This window comes from Saimiri boliviensis, chromosome 1, assembly GCF_048565385.1.
Source record: "Saimiri boliviensis isolate mSaiBol1 chromosome 1, mSaiBol1.pri, whole genome shotgun sequence".
NCBI lineage: Eukaryota > Metazoa > Chordata > Mammalia > Primates > Cebidae > Saimiri > Saimiri boliviensis.
In genome coordinates, this window is record NC_133449.1 from 290,669,840 (window position 1) to 290,692,727 (window position 22,888).

The following is a 22,888-nucleotide window of genomic DNA, read 5'->3' on the forward strand; positions in this document are numbered from 1 at the left end:
TATAAAACATTGCATGAAAACCCAGGTAGATTTAGTCAGTTTAAGCCAGAATTTGCCTTGTATGCAATAGCCAAGATCTGAATTACTTTCAAATGTCAAGGACAACTCATTCTTCATCCATTCTGGAGCTAAATAAATTTTGTATGTATTTTGAAAATGAGTGAGAATAATTCTACTTAATTCTTAGAATTTGCATTTAAGTGATTATCTTTTTAAAAATTCTGTATTTGGACCTGAAGCATTATATGGAAATTGTAGAATGATCGTTTATAATTATGGACTATGGCATTCCAATTCTTCCTCTTCACCTCCCACGCCTCTCAGCTTTAGATGCCCTTTCTTCCCATCTCTGGCTCTGTGAGTCTCAACCTAGAATGATGATTTGGCCTGTTGAAATTCTAAAAGGATCAACCTTCACGTAATCCCCACTGCAAAGGCCACAGTAGTTTCCTCCTCTGGAATATTAAGGAGGAAAACGTAGAGGTCATTTGTTCTGGTCAACAAACCCCTGGGACTCCTACAAGAAACCTTGGCCTAAGGAGCTGTTATTATAGCAACATTTGGTAAACTCTAGCTAACATCGACTCAAGAGAAAGGCTTTCATCTTGTAAAAGCATTCAGTGAGTATGGTATGTGAATCTTTGCCATCTAGAAGGACTCTCAAAATGATCTCAATTAGCAGCCGTTCCTGAGGGTCGCTGCTTCTCAGGGACATGTGGAGAGTTTATATGCATTCAAATACTCGTTTGTACAGCAAATGCACACACACAGTAGTACATGAGCAATTCAGGACATCCCGGGCCTCTATATTTTAATCATTCAACCTCCACACACTAGGGACTCAAGGTGTGAATGGGAAGGGGTGGAGGTGTTAGTGGTGAGGACCCCTTTATCCCCCCACCACCCCTACTCCCACCCTCAACCAGGCCTAACTATTTTTTTTTAAAAAGATGAAATTTATTATCCCCAGTCTTCTCTTTCCTTCCCCTCTCCCCAGGTACAAAAGCTATCACTCCCAGAATAAATGACAAATTTTTTTAAAATAAATCCTCGTAAATACATGAAGTAGATGCTTAATTCACTAATTTATTTTAAATACATTTTTGTAAACATTTATTTAAAATGAATGAAGCCCCACTTTCCTGTGGGCTTGGTTTGAGCCTGACCCACATGAGGAGATCTGTTTTACCTAAAACAGATCTTTTAGGTATCTGTTTTACCTAAAGATTGAAAACAAAGAGCCGAGAGCCAGCCAGGGGGTTGTAGTGAAGTCCTGCAGAGCCATTACGCAGTGTTTGATTTCACCATCATTTAAAACTGCTTTCATTAAAACATGCTTTTTGTTCATATGGATTTTTATTTTTAACCAAGATAGTCTTCATCTCTTTCAGTAGAAAGAAGCTACAATTACCCTCCATTAAAGCATTATAAAGGAGCAAATGAAAATAATTAAGGTTTTATTAAGGAATTTTTATTAAATCAATCATTGCTCATGAATATGGATAATATCAAGAAAGAGAGCCATTCTCTGCCTGAAATAAAAATAAACTGTATTTTAAATATCTTTAGTGTATGTAAATGTCTTCTCAATTAAATTTACTGTCAAAATTATATTTGGAAAAGCAATAATTTTACACTGATAAAGGATAGCTATTGGATGGAAATAATAAAAGAAAAATGCTAATAAAACAAATTTATTACAGATTGTAATCTGGAAGGAATTAGCATATTTTCATCAGGAAAATTAATATTTTCTAGTGACCATTAACCAAAATAGTAAACCATTTTTTATATTATCCTCAGATAGAAACAAACAGGGTAATTTGTTATGGATGCTGAAAATCGGCATACATTCAATCCATTTTGTAGTTTTTCTTCAAATTGAAATTTTAGTATTACTTGGGTTAATTTAGAATTATCAGGGAGTTCATGTAAGAAAACTACCCAAATGAAGCACCAGAGATAAGCCTTTTAATACAAAACAGATTAACATTTTTCAGTGATATAAATTTTTCTCTATAGTTAAAAGTAGAATTTCTGTAGATTCAAAGTAAATAATCCCATTTACATAACATTTTTCTATTCATTTGGATTTATTATTTCTGAAATTACATCTTGCATTTGCTGTTTTATTTGTTCTCAGCCTGGCATCATTTTGCTAGCACTATAATACTTAAAGAATGTTTGATGCTTAGAGCCCAGGGAATCCTATAAGATCATACCATCCAACTGTTATTTTTTATTTTTCTTTAGTACCTGTTTGGTGAATACTCATGTGTCTCAGGGCATATTCTGTATGCCAGGGATTCTGTAGCTCCGTGTGTTTCACATATGATGGGCACTCAGGCAAGTGTCTGCTTTCATTTCATGCCTGGGACCTTGTTGGAGGATGGAATGGGTGAGCAAATGACAGAAGGAGTTAGCGATGAGGTTTCTGCTGAAATTAAATAGGAGATCTGACAGCAGGCGTCTGGGAAGGTGGATTAGACTGATCCAGGAAAGCCTCTCTGAGTTTAGCACATGTAAGGTGATGTGAATGGAAGAAGGATTCGCCATGAAAAGATCTAGGAAAGAATCTTCCAGAATGAGACAGCAGCAAGTCCAGGGATCTAGGACACAAAGGCGCTTGTGTGTCCCAGAAGTAACAGGCCATTACGGCTGAAACATAGCGACAAGAGCTCTATGATACCTAGGCCACAAGCACAGGGACTTTTTGTTCGTTTGTTTTCTTCACAGATGTCTCCACTCTGCATCAAACAGAACTGTTCATGTAGTAGGTCCTTAATATTATGGAATGGACAAATGAATGAATGAATCTGACTCAAGATGAATGGAGAGATTTAGAGAAAGGCCTGATCATGAGGCTTCCATAAGTTTAATTTTCTTTTAAGCATAACAGGTTACTTTTTGAGGGGATTTGTAGTAGACTGAATAATGCCCCTACCCTCCAAAACAAAAGCCCACATCTTAATTCCCAGAGCCTGTAAGTGTTACCTTTCATGGTGAAAGGGACTTTGCAGGTAGGATTCAGGTAGGTGGGCTTCAGATGGGGAGATTCTATCCAAATGGGTTCCATGTGATCAGAAGTGCCTTTATGAGAGGGAGGAGGGAGGGTCAGCGTGAGGAAGGAGATATGATGATGGAAGCCAAAGTCAGAGAGATGTAAGATCTCAAGCTAAGGAATTCGAAGCAATCCCCAGGAGCTTGAAATTATGAGGAAACACATCTTCCCTGGGATCCTTTGGAAGGACCCAGACCTGCCAGCCCATGTCAGACTCTAGGCCTCCAGAACCTGTCAGAGAATTAAGTTGTGTTTTTCAAGCCCCTATGTGGTGATTTTTTAAAAGTGGCAATTGGAAATAAGAGCAGAATTATTCCAAAGGAAAGGATTTGATCAATTATTGAATTGCAAACACGAAGAATGATACATTTTTTAAAAATCAATATTAATCACTTAAAATGCATTTTAAATTTAGTTGCAAAGTGTAGCTGGATCATCCTTGCTGTAGCTTGTATACTCTCACACTGGAATTTGGAAGGAGTAAGCGAACAAGTGGATTTAGGTGAGAGAGGAGTAAGTAGAATTAAAGTGTCATAGGGAGGCAAGAGGGAAAAATGAGCCCATCCGTTGTAGAAAGGCAAAGGGAGAGGAAGGTGAACCAGAGAAGAAAGCAACAGAGAGAGAGAGAGTGGGAGCCTGGTAGGAAAGGAAAGGTATGTTGTCTGTTGCTGCATAACAAATTACTCCAAAATTTAGCAACTTAAAACAACTAACATATGTGTCACCCACTGTCTAAGTGTGAGGAGGGCAAGAAGGAGCCACAGATTCGGGCGGTCCTGGCTCAGCATCTCTCGGGAGGTTGTGGTCATCCAAAGGCTTGGTTGGGGCTGGAAAATCCACTTCCAAAATTTTGGCTGAAAGTCCTGGTTCTTTGCCATGCTGGTCTCTCTGTAAGTTTGCTCAAGGGTCATCATGGCACGACAGTTGGCTTCCCCTCAAATAACAATCCAAGAGAGAGCTTGGAGGGAGCCGCAGTACCTTTTCAATGACCTAGTCTCAAGTCACGCTCACTTCCACCATATTTCATTGGTCACAAATGAGTCACTAAGTCTAATCCTGATTCATGGAGAGAAGGACTAAGTTCCACCATTTGAAGGAAACATCCAAGAATTTGTGGACATATCTTAGACCACTATGGAAAAGGGGAGGGAGAGTGAAGTAAAAGTTTGAGCAAAACATTTATTTTCCGTTTGTTCAAAGGATGCCTAGATATGTCTGATTCTCTCCACTAATCTCTCTCCCATCAGTCAAGACTAATGGGGGTGTGTGTGTGTGCATGTGCGTGTGCATGTGCGTGCGTGTGTGTGTGTAGCAGGAAAGATGTGGAATTCCCAGTTGTTTCCCACTTTTTACTCCTGCCAGATGATGTAAATCTTCATCTCAATTGTCTCCAGAAACTGCTGCTTCTATGCTTAAACCTGTCCAATGTCCAGATAATCTACCTCAAAATTTTAAGGACCCCCCTGCTGCTAGTTTGCTGAATTTCCCCTCAAGAAAATCTGCCACATTAAATCCACTTTGCCAAGTCTTCATCCAGAGGTGATAAAGTTGTTCGATGGAGATTCATTGCAGTTGTAATAAGTTCAGGAAGCATTGTCTACTGCAGTTATAAATTAAGAGAGAAGGTTCAGAGATACGGATCAAGTACTGCAATCAGTTCATTGCAGTGTGACTCGCAGATGGAGACAGCCTGGAAAGGTGGAATGAATGTGAACCTCTGTTTGTGCATAATTCTGAATTAGGTTACACTGATTAATGAATTAATGGGAAAGGTGAAGGAGATAGAACAGCCTGTAAAGAGACATTTTAGACTGCATCTGCCTTTCCGTTCTTTCACATTCTGTCAGATATTAGATTTGGCCTTTAGGTTTTCTTTGATTCCCTTCCTCCCTTTCCCTATCTCTTTTCTGTTTGCAGGAAAACAGTAAAAATCGCTGTATTCTCTTAGAAAGCCTTTAGATTCTCTTATATTCATTGCATGTAAAAATGCAAAGTTTTCTCTTTTGCTACTTAATTTTTATTCGTTTGTTTGCTTACCCAAGATGGAGTCTTGCTCTGTCACCCAGGCTGGAGTGCAGTGGCATGCTGCAACCTCTGCCTCCCGGGTTCAAGCGATTCTCTTGCCCCAACCTCCCATGTAGCTGGGATTACAGGCACCTGCCACTATGCCCAGCTAATTTTTGTATTTTTAGTAGAGATGGGGCTTCATCATGTTGGCCAGGCTTGTCTCAAACTCTTGACCTTATGATCCACCCACCGCAGCCTCCCAAAGTGCTGGGCTTACAAGCATGAGCCTTCACGCCCAGGCTGCTAATTAGATTTTAAAGGAAATATACTGTACAGCAAAAGATGTCATCCATATTTTAAAACAAATACAAGCCTCAATTTTTAGGCATTGATATTTTACGTCTGGATTTGGGAATGAAAAAAATGCACATTTTGTTCCTGTATTTTTGCATTGTGTACTTAGAAGAGCAGTCACAAATGCCTTAATGTGATATTCCTGAAAGTTATTCTTAAATACTATGATAGATACTAATTTTTTTAATATACTGTTAGAAACTATAAAATCAATTATTTTACTCTAAACAGAACATTTTTGCGAAGCTGGAAATAAAGGAAGTCATTTTGATTATTTAGATTACCAAAATTTGGTAAAATATCTCTCAATGGATGAATAAGCAGCTTTGTATTTTATTTAAAAAGAAATAAATGTATGTGTTAATATTCCTAGTATTTCAACTCAGTCCAAATCAGAATATATGCTGAGCACCTTCTGTGTACCATTGAGGATTTTTTATGTGCTCGATGTATGATACTGACGGCAACACAAGCACAAACAGAAGTGCATAGAAAATGGTCACCTTTACTAAAGCAAGGGTGAGCAACATTTTTCTGTAAGGGGCTAGTTGGTAAGTTGTTTACGGTTTGTGGGCTGCATAGTCTCTGTCACTAATACCCAACTTTTCCTTTATAGGACAAAAGCAGATGTAAAAAATTTAGAAATGAGCAGACATGGCTGTGCTTCAATTAAACTTTATTCATAAAAAAAAAAAACAGACAAACTAGATTTCCTTGAAGTTAACCCCTTGTACTGAAGGACGGTTTTATGCCTGCCAGGCACTAAATCATTTTGTTTCCTTTGCATTCACTTAAATAAAATTTCCAGTAAATGTTATTTCTAAAGACAATTGAGTTTGTTTTATTGAACTTTATAGTCACTTTATTTTTATGGTCACTTACTTAGTTATTAACAGCCAGATTTGTATTATTAATGTCCTTGGATAGTTCAACATGTGCAATGCAAGGAACCAATAAAACAAATTTTGGAAATAAATATGTTCTGTTTGTTCTATTCAGAACACAGTAGATGGAACGAAATCTCATTTCATTAAAATGTATTGAAAGCTTATTAAACACATGATCTAGAAGTTCTATTTCTAAAGACAACTATAATATTTTATTTCCAATATCTGCAGTGGTGGTACCTGCTTAGGTTGAGGACGTATACAGGCCTTCTTTCAAAGAAAAATAGGATGTTATTCTCTGTTCCTTTTTCTCTTTATGTATACTGTTCTAAGCAAAAAAGAACAATTATTTAAAAGCATTTTCAAGTGATGTTGTAATATATATGCAGTGCTTATGACCTTTTCTAGAATGTCTCAATTTAAAAAAATATTTATAAGCCTAAAATGTTCTATTTGTCCTTAACATTTGGCTTTGCTCTGCCTGCATGAATTACTGTGACATTCTGTTCATTGTGGACATGCCCTCTTCTTCCCACTGCTCCCTTTGTCATTATTTAAGGAGGAATATTCTGTAGGTCCTCCATGAGCATTGCTTTCAGAGAAAAGCCGACAAAACTGTCACAAGGGACCACAGTTTAAATTGTTTGTTGAGCCAGTTGTCATCTGACCTGATGCCGGCTTCTCATAAGGTCCTACCCATGGTAGCTGGTTGTTTGTGAAAGCACTTAGCTTTCATAGCAATCAATGTGCACACTGAGTTCTTGGGTAAGGCAAAGATGCTCTAGTTGTCCATTTCAAATAACTTTCACATCCCTTTGGTCTTGGTTAGCATTTAGCAACTTGGGTCCGTTGTATGAAAATGGAACAGAAGCGATGTTGATAGCCTCAGTTCAATCAGACCTCTCAACCTTAATTACGCTTCATGAGGAGATAAAGATAATAATGTTGCAATTCCTCTGCTCACTCATCAGATTTTTCGCAGAATGCCTTTAATGGGTTCACACAAATGTTCTAAAATTAAGGGAAAACTTTAGGATGTGTGTCCAGTGTCTTAATCCTTCCTGCCACTGTCATTAACTCAAATAAGGAAGACAGTTTTGTGATGAGAAAAACTCATGGCCACCCAAAAACTTTTTTTGTGTGTCTCTTGCAGGAGTCCTCTGGAACCTCTCCTCATGCGATGCACTCAAAATGCCAATCATCCAGGATGCCCTGGCAGTACTGACCAACGCAGTGATTATCCCCCACTCAGGCTGGGAAAATTCGCCTCTTCAGGATGATCGGAAAATACAGCTGCATTCATCACAGGTGCTGCGTAACGCCACCGGGTGCCTAAGGTCAGTCCTGTGTCACGAGTGCCTCCTCCTACCGTCTTCCCCTGGCCAGACGCTGTCTCTTTCCATAACTTTAATGGCTCTTTTGCTGAGGATCAGACCATTCTGAAAAGATGAATGTTGATGTGGCAATGGAATATAAGAAGTTAGTAAAAGATATTTCTAACCCAGTAATAAAGTCATGTAGGTATTTTTCTCTACCTAGTCAATGTTAGACTTATTTCACATGATTTCTTAGGTCTAAGGTGAAAAACAAACATTTTTATTCCAATCAAAAATAAGTCATTTTCTTTGACCGAAAACAATAGTTCTCCGTACTTTCACGTTATATCATGCATATAGAACAACCAGGCAGGCTGACTGGTTGGGCACAGTCCGTAACAGATACAGAGGGATCTGCTTAAGTGTCACAAGTAGCTATTTTTAAAAATATTTTCCTTTTAAAAATTCTCCAAGAATCTACAATTCTTAGAAACAGCTCTTTAATAAGACCTGTTGTATTAAATGGTTTTTTAAAATAGTAAAAGCTGCAAATGTGTTGTAATTCTCTCCTGATGCATTTTCACAAAAATTATCCATCCCTCAGGAATCTATTGAGATTTCTTAGAATCAACTTTATGTCTTGTTTAATTTCTGCTCTTAGGAAGGAAAGTAGTTATCAAGATGTAATATTCTTCTAAACTTCAGAAGCTGTGCTCCAGAGGGTGTTGTATTTTGTACCAAAGTTGGAAATCTCTGCTGGATGAAGTTGATGGGATAGGGGCAAAAGGGGTGATTAAAAATACCTGGCTGAATAATCTATATTTCAAAAGTAAAACATACAGGATTGCTTTGGTTGGAATGGTTCAAAGCTGCCATTTCGCCTATGGTTGATCAGTTTCTAGGTATAACAACGAGTCTGTACTGAGAAGGAACAAAATCACCTCAGTCACATTAATAATCATCATCTCATGAATATTCATCACAATGCTCTCAGCCTCCAGTCTTGAGAGGCAAGGTGTGTGTTTGTGTGAATGTGTGTGCACAGAGCAAGATAAGAGCCTGCCTCCACGAGTATCTACATGCATTCATAGGCAGGAATGGGAATCTTCTTAACAATTCTGCTTTTCATCCAAGTCATGAAGTCATGAACATCTGACATGATTTCTCTGGATAGGTGCTACCATATGCCAAATATACAGTTCTCTGAAACCCCCTACTGAGGCATCCATTTCATAACCCCTTAAATTCTGTTATCCATTAGAAAACGTATGTCCAACCAGAAGTGTAACTCCTCCAAAGCTAAAATTGTAGGCACTTCTGAACTCTCATGTCTGATTTTTTTTCTATTTCACTTATTTATAACTATTTAAAAGTATTTTTCCCTTCCTAGCATTCCCTGCTTTCAGAGTGTCAGGGTCCCTAGTGAAGACTGCAGAAGGAAGTGCCTCAGAAGCAATTATAGTCAATAAGGACCTGGCTAGCTCTGTCCATTAAAATGCTGTCTGATTAATATAATAGCATAAGTATTTCTTCCTTGTCTTTGAAAGGATGTAGACCACCACCTTTATGAAAGTACATTTGACATCCTTTGATTAAAAAAGTAGATGAAGAAGATAGACCAGTGTTGGCTCACGGGTCCCCTTTATACATCATCTGGCTGAATTTAGGGTCTGGGTTGTAATGCCAGAGCGGTTTAGTGAGACCAGAATAACTCTGAGTCCTTCTCTATTCACACGTACAGAAGTTTAACATTTGCTGCTGCTTCTGCCGCTGGCCAGGAGTGACCACATAATAAGAAGCATCAACAATATAAATTCTTCAAGAATAAATTTCATGCTATGTTAACATCAATGTATGGTTACAGTTTCCTTTTTTTTTTTTTTTAACCTTTTAAAATGAAGCAAACCACCTCCATTAAAATCCATGTTTGGGACTTGTTTTTGTCTCTCAAGTGTGAAATATAAATCATGTTTCTATGATTTTTGTAAATCTTGACTTTTTACACCTTGTTTTTGTAAGCAAAAGTTTCTTATTAAAAGAATAAAATGACTGAAAAAAAAAGAAGCAAAAAGTGATGCCATTTGGTTTAGTTTGTCATATTGACATCTGTGACACCAGAACAGTCACAGATGTCCATATCATGATAGAAGACTTTAGATTTTAGTATGCAAGTATATTTACACTTTTCGTTTTTCCAACAAAGCCAAGATCTTTTTTCAAATTAAAGAAATGACCTCCTGTGCTGCTTCTGCCACGCAGCAGTTTTACCCCAGGAGCTTTTGTTGAGCACCTGCCAGAAGGGGTTAACGAGGCTGAGACAGGGCAGCCTCTGCCCTGCAGAAAGTCATAACTGAGTGGAAAAAATGGCACTCACCCAGTGAGCCTCAGCACAACAGCCTAGTGGCATTTTAGTGTTATGATCATGGCAGTACAGGAGGAAAAACTGGTGAAGAAATGGCTGACGGCCAGGTGTGGCCCAAAAAGGCTTAAAGGATCAGGTGAGATTGTGCCTCACATGGAGAGGATGCGACAGGGAAGCGTCATGGCGGGTAGGAGTGGCCAGCATTCTGTACCCACTGCTGAAAGGACTCTAGGGAGGTTTGAGATGCACCATCAGTAGAGACTAGATTTTTTAATAAAATTAAAGTAAGTGTTATTATTCATAAAATCTCTGTCTTCCAGGGGCCTAAAAATTCCACTTCAGATACATTGTTGATTCTCATATGCATCGTAAGCCCAGTGAGCTCTTGTGTAGTAAGTCGTGAAGCCAGGACTTGAGCCACATTCTGACTCTGGTTTCAGACCATTCCCACCCTACCACACAGAGAGGACATACAAAGTTATGAGATAGGAGACTGCTGACAGATCTGTGCTTAAAACAATACACAACCGCCACCAACTGCTGACAGGGCAACGCTTTCCTCTCTGTTGGTTCCTTAAATTTGCTCCCCTGAAATAAATGTAGTGTCACCCACATGGCCAACATCATTTGACTTTTAAATGCCAGTTGTCTTCTCCCTCTCCCTTCTTTCTTACTTGAAATTCTTTCCTGCTAGGGCCCATGGAGTGTGTAGGTACCTTGGACAGCGTTAGCCACTTAGCCCGGTGCAAGCCTCTTCTCTTGACCTCTGCCTTTAATCTTCATGTAGACAACTAGAGCTATGGGTGCCTTTTTGTGTTTTAAGATAAGACTGTATTTTCAGGCATTTTCTAGATAATAATGTTGACATCATTTTTCCAGTACTCAGACTCCTTTCTTCTTTTGCCGATGACCTTAAGATGAGTTAATATTTTTAGTTTGCTTCTGTAGCTGTTGTTTTAGAGACATATAAAGAAAATAAAACATCCAAGAAAATAAAACTGTTTTTCCTAGAATACTATTTCCTAAACTAGTGTAGCTTGGAAATCCAGCAAAAGGAGTATGTGGAAGGTAAAACTAAATTCATCAGGTCATATTATTGAAAATTATTACTCTTGATTTCTATTCCTAGCAGGATTCAGTCTTATTTATGTTATTTCAGGGTGGGAGCCAAAGTTAAGAATTTAAGGAATTACTATTTTTAAAGAGGTCACCTTTTCATTTTGGGGGGAAAAAAAATCTGTGAATGCAAAGTATATTGCTCTTAAATGTCCAAAATCTTATTAAAGATAAATTTAAGTCAGTAAAATATGCCTAAGTCTTAGTCAGAATCCAACAAGCTGACACTATTCTATCTTTAGACAATTTCATGCAGGCTTAATAGGCTCTGCCCAGTTTCAGGCGTTCCTTTAGGCAGTGGATATTGTACTAATATCAGTGGCTGTCCCCACTTCATGACCCAACCCCACCCCGTTTCCTGCCACCTCCAGGTCCCAGGCTAGTGAAGGAGGCACCTTCACAGGGAACATTTGAAAGAGAGGAGACGCTTGCTTTGCCTTCTTTAAAAAGGAATGGAAAATCTTCATGGGAAGGTATACCTTGTTGACATAGCAAAAATTTAAGCACAGATGAAATATAAAATGAAAAGTTAATGCCGTTAATCCTTTTTTGTTTAAAATTCATTTGGGGACAAGAAATGGCATTTTTAAAAAGCAGACCTGTCTTTGTATTCCTAGAGTATCTATCTGTCACTGAGGAAAAAGGATAGAAATGGGGGAAAAAAATCTCTTAAATTTGTTGGAGGCCTGAGTTGGTAAGAATGATGGCAGCTAGATTGTGGGACTCCAGGCGGATGGGGAGGAGGGGTGCGGGGGCTAGAACTATGGGTGATCAGAAGAGAAGGGCTTCATCTCTACGCACTGCCTCCGCTACCTCTTCCTCACACCCCCCTCCCCATCCCCTCCCCATCCCAGGCACACTAACACTTCCCTTCTTCATTTCTTTCCCACTTGCTAGTTGTTCCTTTTTCTCCAATTCTGCTGTATTCAAGCATCAATTTTTAACAAAGAAACATTTTAAAATATGGTCCAAAACAAATGTGGCAAAATGTTGGAGAGGCTTAGGATGTAAGAATAAGTGACGTTATTTTGTTAGTCTTCTCTGCTTTGTTTTATGACTAAGGAGTCCTTCAGGGAAATGAATTTCATAGAGTGAGGTTCAGACCTTGAAACAGGTTCAGTTTTGCACTCACTGTTGTTTCCTTGCACATTGTATGATCAGATCCCTCTCTTAGCCTGTGACCGCTGTAACTATCGCCTTCAACCAAAAACATGTATTGAGGGACCATGGCCTGAACACTCTCCAGGGAACATTGAGCTGGCTCCACCCTGGACAAGCTCATATTGGCTGAAGTCACTGTTGTGTGTTGAATAAATGTTCCCCCAAATCCCTATTCACCCCGAACCTCAGAATGTGACCTTATTTGGAAATAGGGTCATTGCAGATATAATTAGTCAATGAAGATCAGGTCATATTGGATAAGCATTGCTGCAACACCAGGAGCTAGGAAGAGGCAGGGAAGGATTTTTCCCAAGAGCCTTCAGAGGGAGCACAGCCCTGCTGGCACCTTGATTTTGGATTTCTGGCATCCAGAACTGTGAGATAATACATTTCTGTTATTTTAAGCCACCCAGTTTGTGGCACTCTGTTCTGACAGCCCTAGGTATCCATTATGGTCACTCCAATAAGAAAACAACAGAGGGCCTGCTAAGCTAGGAAGCCAGGAAGCCACCTGAGGATACACCGCTGAGAAGAGGAGGAAGCAGGCAACTCAGAGATACTGCCTGTCCCCAAGTAGTGCCCACACACTGAACGAACAACCAATATCAGAGATGTTTCTCTGTTTTTATTTCTGTGTGTTCTGCTCTCATTTGTGAGCCAACCTTTCCTTTTCGTACTGACACTGAACTAGCTTCTGAACAGTGCATGTATTTTTCTGATACTAGGGGATGTGACATGATATCAGTATCATTTAAGGATGTTGACTCTAGCAGCCGTGTACAGACCTGATGCTTTCTGGATTTCCTGTGAAACATGACTGCATTTCCCATTTAAAGTATCGCCGATCAATATCCTAAAGATCCCATCGTGGCCATTATCATCATTTCAGGGTGAACCATGGGTAAAAGCTTGCAGAGCATTCTTTTTTACCTTTTAATCTAGCAGCTAGCTCAATAAAACGACTGTGATCTGCCCTCCTATATAGTCACATTGTGTTTAGTCATGGGTACTTAGGACTTTATCTCCAGCTGAAATATGTTCATAAGGCTAGCTTGCTAACTTGCACAGCTCATTTCCTGGTGCTGCTGAGTCATTTATTTATTTTTATTATTCTATTCCCACTTCAGCATCTTGTCCTGAAGGACAACAATATACAACCCTAATTTTTTACATCTATCTTTGTATGCATAAGAATGTTATTAAGCCCATCAAAGTATCTGCACTGTGCCTTTGCTTATGATTATAATTAAACTCAGACCCTCAATTAGTCATTTTAACCCATATAATGGATGAGCGCTTGGTCCCGTGGTGCCTCTAATTCTAGAGTGACCTTGAAAAAAGCCCCTTCACAAAGTAATGTTAACGATAATCACACTCTAGCTGCAAAGCTCCAAGAACATTTATTTTATGTGGTTTATTCTTTCATTCGCCACAGGTAAGAAGAGGAGTTATTACTATTTTTACGTTAAGTTTGGTTGGCTGCCAAGATTATTCATCTGTTAAAAAAAATCTTTTTGAAAAAGTGTTTTTGAAGTGTTGTATCATGAGCCCGAAACTAGCTCACCCCAGTCTTGGGATGAAGGGCATGTGTCAGCTGAATTCTGCACTCCTTTTTTCTTTCTTCTTCTTTTTTTTTTTTTTTCCTTTTTGTTTTTGAGAAGGAGTCTTGCTCTGTTGCCCAGGTTGGAGTGCAGTGGTGTGATCTCGGCTCACTGCAGTCTCCGCCTCCCAGCTCCAAGCGGTTCTCCTGCCTCAACCTTCTGAGTGGCTGGGATTACAGGTATGTACCACCATGCCCAGCTAATTTTGTATTTTTAGTAGGGATGGGGTTTCACCATGTTGGCCAGGCTGGTCTCGAACTACTGACCTCAAGTGATCCTCCCACCTCAACCTCCCAAAGTGCTGGGATTATAGGCATGAGCCAATGCACCAGGCTGAATTCAGCACTCTTTTTTTTTTTTTTCGTTATTTTTTTTTTCAGAGTAAACAGGTTATTTTTTATTTATTTATTTATTTATTTATTTATTTATTTATTTTATTATACTTTAAGTTCTGGGGTACATGTGTAGATCCTGCAGGTTTGTTGCACAGATATATGCGTCCCTTGGTGGTTTGCTGCATCCATCCCCTTGTCATCTACATTAGGTATTTCTCCTGTTATTCCTCCCTAATCCCCCCTCCCCCTGATATCCCTCCCCTAGCCCTGCACCCCCTGGCATGCTTCTGTGTGTGATGTTCCCTGTATGTTCTCATTGTTCAACACCCACCTATAAGTGAGAACATGAGGTGTTTTGTTTTCTGTTCTTGTGTCAGTTTGCTGAGAATGATGGTCTCCAGCTTCATCCATGTCCCTGCAAAGGACATGAACTCATTGTTTTTTATGGCTGCATACTGTTCCATGGTGTATATGTGCCACATTTTCCTTATCCAGTCTATCTTTGATGGGCTTTTGGGTTGGTTCCAAGTCTTTGCTACTGTAAACAGTGCCACAATAAACATACGTGTCAAAAGAAGACATGTATGCAGCCAACAAACATGAAAAAAAGCTCATCCTCACTGGTCATTAGAATTCAGCACTCTTAATCCAGGTTCTTGAAAAGGGAAAGGACTCTGTGTGGACATGGGAACAGATGAGACACTCACCACCCACCCTACTCTACTCCATTTTCCCACACCTGGTCCAAGAGCAGAGGAAGCTCCTGGCCAGGCAGCTCTCTCCTGATCAGTGTGTCTAGCAGATATGTAACATGGTTTTATTGAGTCAGAGCTCAACAGTGATGGTCCTCTTTAATGGAAGGGGACAGAGTTCAGTGGGGTGGATAGGAGTAAGGTGATCTTGGGAACTCCTCAGAAAGGACAGTTGGCTGCCCATCTCAGCAGCCCCACCAGTGACAAGGACTTAGGTCTGTGTTGCTGGTGCAACCCCAGCACATCCAGATCACTTCCTCCCACCCAGTCAGAAAGAGATGTGCTTTCTAAAGTCATGCATGGCTTGACAACAGGAAGCTGTTCTGAGAAATGCATCTTGAATCAATTTCATTCTTACCAAACACCATAAGCACTATGGGGTGCACTTACACAAACCTAGATGATAGAGCTTGTGACACACCCTAGACTGTATGCTATGTCTGTTTCTCCTAGGCTATAGGCTTGTATAGCATGACACTGTCCTGAGTACTGTAGACAGTTACAACACAAATGGTAAGTGTGTGTCTATCTGAACATATCCATACATAGAAAAGGTAATGCTTTGCACTTAGTTGCAAAATTAGAAGAATCCATGGAGTTTGCAGTTGAAATTCCTGCATAATATCATTAAGATAAGATAGCCTGATGCATCTAGGTCCACATTATATGCCCCAGACTGGACAAATTGGGGTATGTTTCCCTAATCAATGCCCCAGAAGACAACATTTCTTTTTTCAATATCTCCGTGTCTGATTTACCTCTCTCTTATTAACACATTCTTTCTTTACATATAAAAGCTTTTTACTTGAAGCTGGCTTAAAATTTCTATCTCGTAGCCCTTGAGCTTTCATCTCTTCGGGATTTTGCATGTACCCTGTCTTTTCCATTAGGAAAAGTTTGAAGAACCTTAATTTTTCATTTATTTCAGAAGACTTTTCTTCCTCAAAAGAACTATCATTATCCAAAGTTCTTCCTGGCATTTTTGTTCCATTAAATAGTCATGGGGATAATTTCTTCCCAAACACTGTTATAGTTTCCTAAGCTATAAATACTGAGAGTATAATGATTTCTCCTTAAATATAAAGGATTAATATAAAATCCCCCATCATGCTATTCCCTTTTAAAGTTTTTCATCACTTATTTCTGCAAAGTTTGATCTACTTAATTATAAAGCTTTGAACACTCCAACTATAACTTGTTTTAAATTATGTATCCTGTAATGTGGTTGCAAATATGGGCTTCTTTTAAAAGGACAAGCAAATATTTAATTTTATCTTTTCAACGTGAATGAAGAGTCATTCTTTCTATGAAGACATGAATATCTGGATTTTTCCATTAGTACAAACAAATTACTCGCTTTAAAAGAAATTCAGTGAAAAACTTTAGTTAATTCTCAATTGGTATAAAATGATGTTTAATAGTGTTTCTATAAAAATTAGTGCAGAGTATTAGCTTCCTGATAAATAAAAAGCTAGTTCATTCTTTAAATCCTTCATAACTTCTTGATATTAAAAATATAATTTTTCTTCCTGCTGACTCCCAAATTATATTACACTGCATAAGATGTAACATTTCTGGAGAAGAAGCAAACAAATCTATTAAGCATAAATTGAGGAAGAAAGAGCACACCAAACACTTTCACTTACCAGTTACATACCCAGCCTCTCCAGCACTTTAACACATCTATTTTCATGCTGTTTTTTCTTTCCCTTTTCAAAGTGGCATTATTTGAAAATAAATAAAACTGACATTTACCAAAGTTGGGCCAAACAACCAGTGAGTTGGTACAGCTCACAAAACAAGCAAAGTCCACGTGGGGCAAGCCACTGTTGAGGAACCTAAGTGAAGATCTCCAGCTTGCAGCTGTGATCCTTTGGAGGCAGGGCAACGTCAGCAATGAGAGGCATGAAAGGCACTCAGAAGGCAGCAGTTCAGGCCGGATGCGGTAACTCATGCCTATAATCCCAGCCCTTTGGAAGGCCGAGGAGGGTAGATCACCTGAGGTCAGGAGTTCGAGACCAGCCTGGCCAACATGGTGAAACTCTGTCTCTACTAAAAATATACAAATTGGCCAGGCATAGTGGCAGGCGCCTGTAATCCCAGCTTCTCAGGACAGAGGCAGAAGAATAGCTGGAACCCAGAGGCAAAGGTTGCAGTGAGCTGAGATGGCACATTGCACTCCAGCCTGGGTGACGAGAGCAAAACTCCCCCTCAAAAAAAAAAAAAAAACAAGAAGGCAGCAGTTCAGAGACCTCACCGCCTGGTACCACCTGATGTCAGCGTGCAGAGCTGGATGCTTTTTGTGCTGAACCACGCATCTCTACATTATGGTGGTCCCACATCCTCTTTTTCTCGAGTCTGGTTGGTACTTAATTAACCAAGAATATTTGAAATAAAATGTAGTTTTCCTCTAATTGACTAAGACTATATTTCATATGAGAGAGTAGAAAAGTCTCCATGTGCCGTTCTGTGCTGTCTGGCCCCCTTTCCCAGGATAATGACTTTGTCCTGTCACTGAGCGGGCCAGTGGAGAAGTCCACCAGGATTTACACAGCGATGCTTGATGGTCGCTGCGGAGTGGAGGCTGAGCAGGAGGTCTGCTTCCCTGGGTTCCTCTCCATTGCCCTGCACAGCTATGCTGTGCAAGAGTGAGAGGTGGGGTCTCTGAACACTGACTAAACAGCAGTGCGGGGAGCTCATAGGAAGCAGAGGTGCTTTTGGGGTGAGCAGAGAAAACTAGCCCTTGCCTTCCTGCACAGCCTCGTGGGGCCCCAGGCTGCCTCTCTGGGCTGGATCTTCATTATCTCCCAGAAAGCCGATTGCCCATTCTGGAAACAGAATTAAGAAGCAAAAGAAAGTAAAAGTCATTACTCCTTGAGTCTTGTTAGTTCTTTTTTTTTTTCTTTTTTTTTTTTTTTTTTGAGACGGAGTTTCGCTCTTGTTACCGAGGCTGGAGTGCAATGGCATGATCTTGGCTCACCGCAACCTCCGCCTCCTGGGTTCAGGCAATTCTTCTGCCTCAGCCTCCTGAGTAGCTGGGATTACAGGCACGCGCCACCATGCCCAGCTAATTTTTTGTATTTTTAGTAGAGACGGGGTTTCACCATGTTGATCAGGTTGGTCTCGATCTCTCGACCTTGTGATCCACCTGCCTCGGCCTCCCAAAGTGCTGGGATTACAGGCTTGAGCCACCGTGCCCGGCCGAGTCTTGTTAGTTCTTATTCTAAGCTGACAGAAGCCTCTAGAAGTACCCATTACAAAATTTCCTAAAGCAGGGAAAAGCGAACAAGAAGACAGCCCTGTCCAGGTTTCATGCTTGGTCGACATGTTCTTGCCTTTAAGCAAAGAAACAATATTTACTGATAATTCGTATGAACGGGTTAACCGCCTTCCACACTGGCTTTTCTGGACCCTGGGCTTTTCCTCTGTATTATAAAATCATTTTCAGTTTTTCAGCCTGCTACATAGAAGGACAGACCGCCAGGACTTCAGGTTAGCCCCGCCTCCTTCAGGTTAGCCCCGCCTCCTTCAGGTTAGCCCCGCCTCCTTCACTATCGTTCCGTAAAGGCACAAGTACATCATCACTCCCCATTAACAAGCAGTAAACTAGCAAGGAAGATGTTGTAGCGGTGTTGCACTGACTGGAGCTAATGAATCCCAACAGCTAATTACACTTCTCTTAAGGTAACTTATTACAGAAAGTAGCTGCGTTAGCACAAAGATTTTATGTGAGAATAGCCATGCCCAGGAAGAGGCCAGCTGATTAATCATCCCCCATAATTCTCCATAATAATCCTGTCTGGACTTTCATGTCCAGACCATTGTTCTTCCCGGGGTTGCATGTTGCCTGCCCTTATTTTGAAACAACGATGTAATTGCTAATCGCAGGCTGATTTATATAAACACATGAGGGTTCTGCTGAAGGAAAGCGTTGTCACCGTGACGGGGACTTAGTGTTCACAGAGCTATTTTGCACAAGTTTGAGTCAGGTGTTGCACAAAATGAAGCTTACTACAAAAAATAATGGTTTCAGGGAAGCAAAAGCATCATGTCCTTCTGAGGCCTGCCAGGAGGTGTGGTGTGTGGCCTGTCACATTGCTCAGAATCTGACGGGGCTTGAAGGGCAGCGCTTCTCCCCAACGTGCACGGAAGCAGCACTGAGTTTCTTCCTAGAACACAAAGGAACTTTACTGATTTCTCCTCTGCAGGCAGCACTCTCATCCTGGCTTATAAATGTCATTTGTCCTTGACCCCTGTCACTCCTAAGCAGCTGAAATAGATTAAGAGTCAGATGAAGCAGAGTCCTCTGCCAGCTCCTGTGGTAACTGGCTCAAAAAGGAACCCATGCGGGGGCTTATTGGGATTTCCCAGGGAGCATTCCTGTTTGAGGGGAGATCACTGAGACAGAATAGCCTCATGTTTGCTCTCAAGCACCCAGCCGGGATCCCCAGAGCTAACACAGAGGGTTTAGGAAGGTTGAGCTGCCTGTCTGAGCAGCTTCCCACTCCCATGAGGACAGAAGCGGACAGCAGCCCAGAAAGGCAGCACCAAAGCATCACGAGGCCAGGAACGCTGCTGGAGAATGGGCTTCCCTTGCTTCTCACCTCACTGGGCCTGGAAGTTTCCTCCTCTGTCTTTAAAACTTAATGAGCTATGAAGACTAATCCAGGTGAAGGCAAAGGCCAAGGAGTGCCGTAGACCCCCAAGCCCGGACGTGAATGCCTTCAGGCAGACCCAACCCACAGCAGAAAGGAGCTCTTCCACCCAGCAACACTCCAGACTCACATGGGGCCCCTCCGCTCCTCCTTCACTGTGTTTGCAATACTGGCCTCTTCTCCATAGTTCTATACACTGAGGTCTTTTCTACCTCAGGGCCTTTACACATGACTGCCAGCACCTGAAGGACTTTCTACCTTTATATCCCAGCTTAAATGTCTCCTGTTGGAAGAGGCCTTCCTTGACACATCCAGTCTGTATAAATTCACCCTGGGCTTCGATCCAGAACTTCTCAAAATTTGGAGGGATATTTTTGCCTGTGTGCTTGGGTATTTAAGGTCAGTCACTTCACAAGCAACATGCTCCCATAGGTGACGATCATATCTTTGATCAGTATCAGTTTTGTCTTTCCCCAAAACAACATCTGGCACCTTGTAGAACCCGAATCAGTAGCTCCGATCTGAATGAATGAGTGAGTGACTGAACTGATGAATGGCCCTTCTTTTTCTGCTGGGCCACATGCCAAATAACTGTCCTGCACAAATCATCACCAAGCAAGGAACCTTTCACTTTCCTGATTATTCATAAAATCCTCCCAGTTGGAGACATCACTTTTGTCATCCCCAGTTTCCACATAAGATTAATTTCTTGGGTAGAGTCACGTAACTGCTTGTTTTCCAGTGTGTGTGTTGCTGATAATTCTGTTCAATGAAACCACCACATCAATTAGTTTTATCAAACAGCAGAATATCTTTTCCTTTGGACGGCCTGACTAACCTGTTTAGAACATTTTGTCCTCACAGTGTGCTCACATTGCCCTTGGTTTTTATGATTCTGAATTCCTCAACCACCTCATCTGAAGGAAGCCATTAGACTGTGCTTATCAGCACAGTTAAGAAATCAATGAATAATATCACTCTAGTGCTTTGTGGACAGAATAACTCTTTAATACCTCTAATCTTCACGTAATTCTCAGGATAACATCATAGATGATAGGTTATGGTTTTGGGTTTTTTTTTCCAATTTTAAATAAGAAAAAACGGAAGCTTGGAAAGGTATAGCAGTTTACCCTGGAGCCCTTGGTAGAAAGCCGCAAACCAAGATTCAAGGCGGGGCTTTCAGAATCTGGATGGAATGACACCGCCCCCTTGGAGTCAGCCTGTCAGCTCTGGACTCCTCAGCCAGTCTGCCCCTCCCTTAGATAACGGGAGCAGCCATAGCCATCTCATCCTCTCCTTATTGACCCAGGGTTAAATCAACAGCTTAGATAAAATGGATCATGTCTTTATTCCACACAAGCATATCCTGAGTTTCTAGTATGTGCCCAGGACTTTGCTAGGCACCACAGAAACACAGATGAGGAAGACGTGACAGTCGTGGTCTCACAGAAGAGGAGGAGAGCTGAACTGTGGCGCATTGTGGGGACACTTAGTGTCATTAAAACAGTGCGTGCCGAAGTGCTCGACAGCCCCTGATGAGGGAACCGTGGATGCTACCTGAGGAACTCTAGGAACGCACCACAGAGTGTGCCCTGGGGAAAAAGGAGAGTTTGCCAGTGAAGGTGCAGAGAGATGTTCCAGGCCAGAAGATCCACCTGCAGGAGGAACACGGCGCATGTCTGGGGACACAAAGGTGGCTCAGTGTGGCCGGCCAGGGCATGGTTGGCAGGGAGGGACAAAGAAGGGAAAAGACTGTTGGAAGCTGATTGTTAAGAGTATCTACAAAGGAGGGCCATTTGGTGAGGGTATCTTGATTTTCATAGACCATGTGGAACCATGGAACTATGGGTGGAAGAGACACGAGGCTCCTCTTGCTATGCAAATGCAGCCATTATGGCAGGTGGAGAGCGCATTAGAGAGGCAGGGCAGGGACAAGGAGGAGAAGAGGGTGACACTGGCAGAAGGACAAGAGGATCCATGATAGCACTGGCCCCATTTGCAGATCCTGGCCTGTGTCATAGGTGCTGCACTAGGAACTTGAGTTAGTTGCCACTGTCTTTGAGATGGGTGTGATATGGACAAGGATAAAATCCAAGCTCAGAGGACCAGATGTCCACGTCTGCGTCTGAATGGAAACCCACAGGTTGTGTGATTAGGGGTCACCGAGGTAGCCTCTCTGAGCCTCAGTTTCTTTATGTGTAAAGAGGGATGGGCCAGTCATGTAGGGCTGGGGCAGGGTGAGGCAAGAGAGGCTGAGCTGTACAGGATCAGATCCCCATTTAGTTTAAATTTTTGGTAATATTTTTATCATAGATGTATTTGCTTTGATTTTGATGGAAAAATATTGCATTAAAATATTCACAGCTTTGTGAATGTACTTAGCCCTACTGAACTGTGCATTTTAAAATAGTTAAGATGATATTTTATATAATGTATATTTTGTTATAAAAATATATACATTGTTTATCATAATTAATACTTTCTTTAGCACTCTTTTCAATGTTGCACTGAGATGAGAGCCTCACATTCCTCACCCAGATCCTGGCCCTGCATTCATACACATAAATTGCTTGGCATAAACTCTGATCAATTGGAAACTGATGGCTGCTGGCTCTAGACCACTGTCTAGTGAGGCGACCATCATGCAATTATAATGAAAGTCTTGGGAGATATAGGGAATGATAAGGGAAGAGTTGGGGGCTGAGCACTGGGTCCCCTTGTGCATCTTGAGCATAGCACCCTACACACGTCTATTTCCTTAGAAAAATTTGTCCGCCAACAGGAGCTGGGAACCCCACCCAGTAAAGCTACGTTTGTCTCCTAGATCATCTTCGCTTGGGTGGAGGACCTTCCTCCAGAAAAGGGTGAGATGGCGATCCCTTGAGAGAAATACAGCTTCTTCCCACCAGCTCCTGGGATACGTGTTGTCCACTAAGACCTCCTTCTTTGCCCCCATTTCTGTGGATCCAAAGGAAGAGCCCCAAGGCCTTGACATCCCCTCTGTCGGCAGCCACAGTAACCCTTACCCAGACTCACTCAGCCCTTTGTGCCCCAGGATACAAGGAGAACATGTGATGGGTACTGAGAGGAAGCAGGAGGCAAGTCCAGATGCAGAGAGCAGGTTTTGGTCAGGCAGCCGCACGTGGACCAGAGACGGAGGGAGCTCAGGCCACTTCCCAAACCTTCCCGGGCTCCTGAGCCTTGTTGCCTCCCTGATGCCTCCTTAAAATTCATAGCTTAGGACCCAGGGGCCCAGTAAACATACCCTTTTCCTCTCCCAA

The 22,888-nt window shown here is 41.3% G+C and overlaps 1 protein-coding gene across 12 annotated transcripts in view; it reads left to right on the top strand.

Annotated features, from left to right (window-relative positions):
* The window catches only part of CTNND2 (catenin delta 2), a 937,699-nt gene that overhangs the window by 741,648 nt on the left and 173,163 nt on the right, over nucleotides 1–22,888 (top strand). For all 12 annotated transcript variants that reach the window (XM_039468167.2, XM_039468169.2, XM_039468187.2 and 9 more), the window contains one exon: nucleotides 7,463–7,646. In XM_039468167.2, coding sequence (XP_039324101.1) covers nucleotides 7,463–7,646 — 184 coding nt within the window. The remainder of the gene's footprint in view (nucleotides 1–7,462; nucleotides 7,647–22,888) is intronic.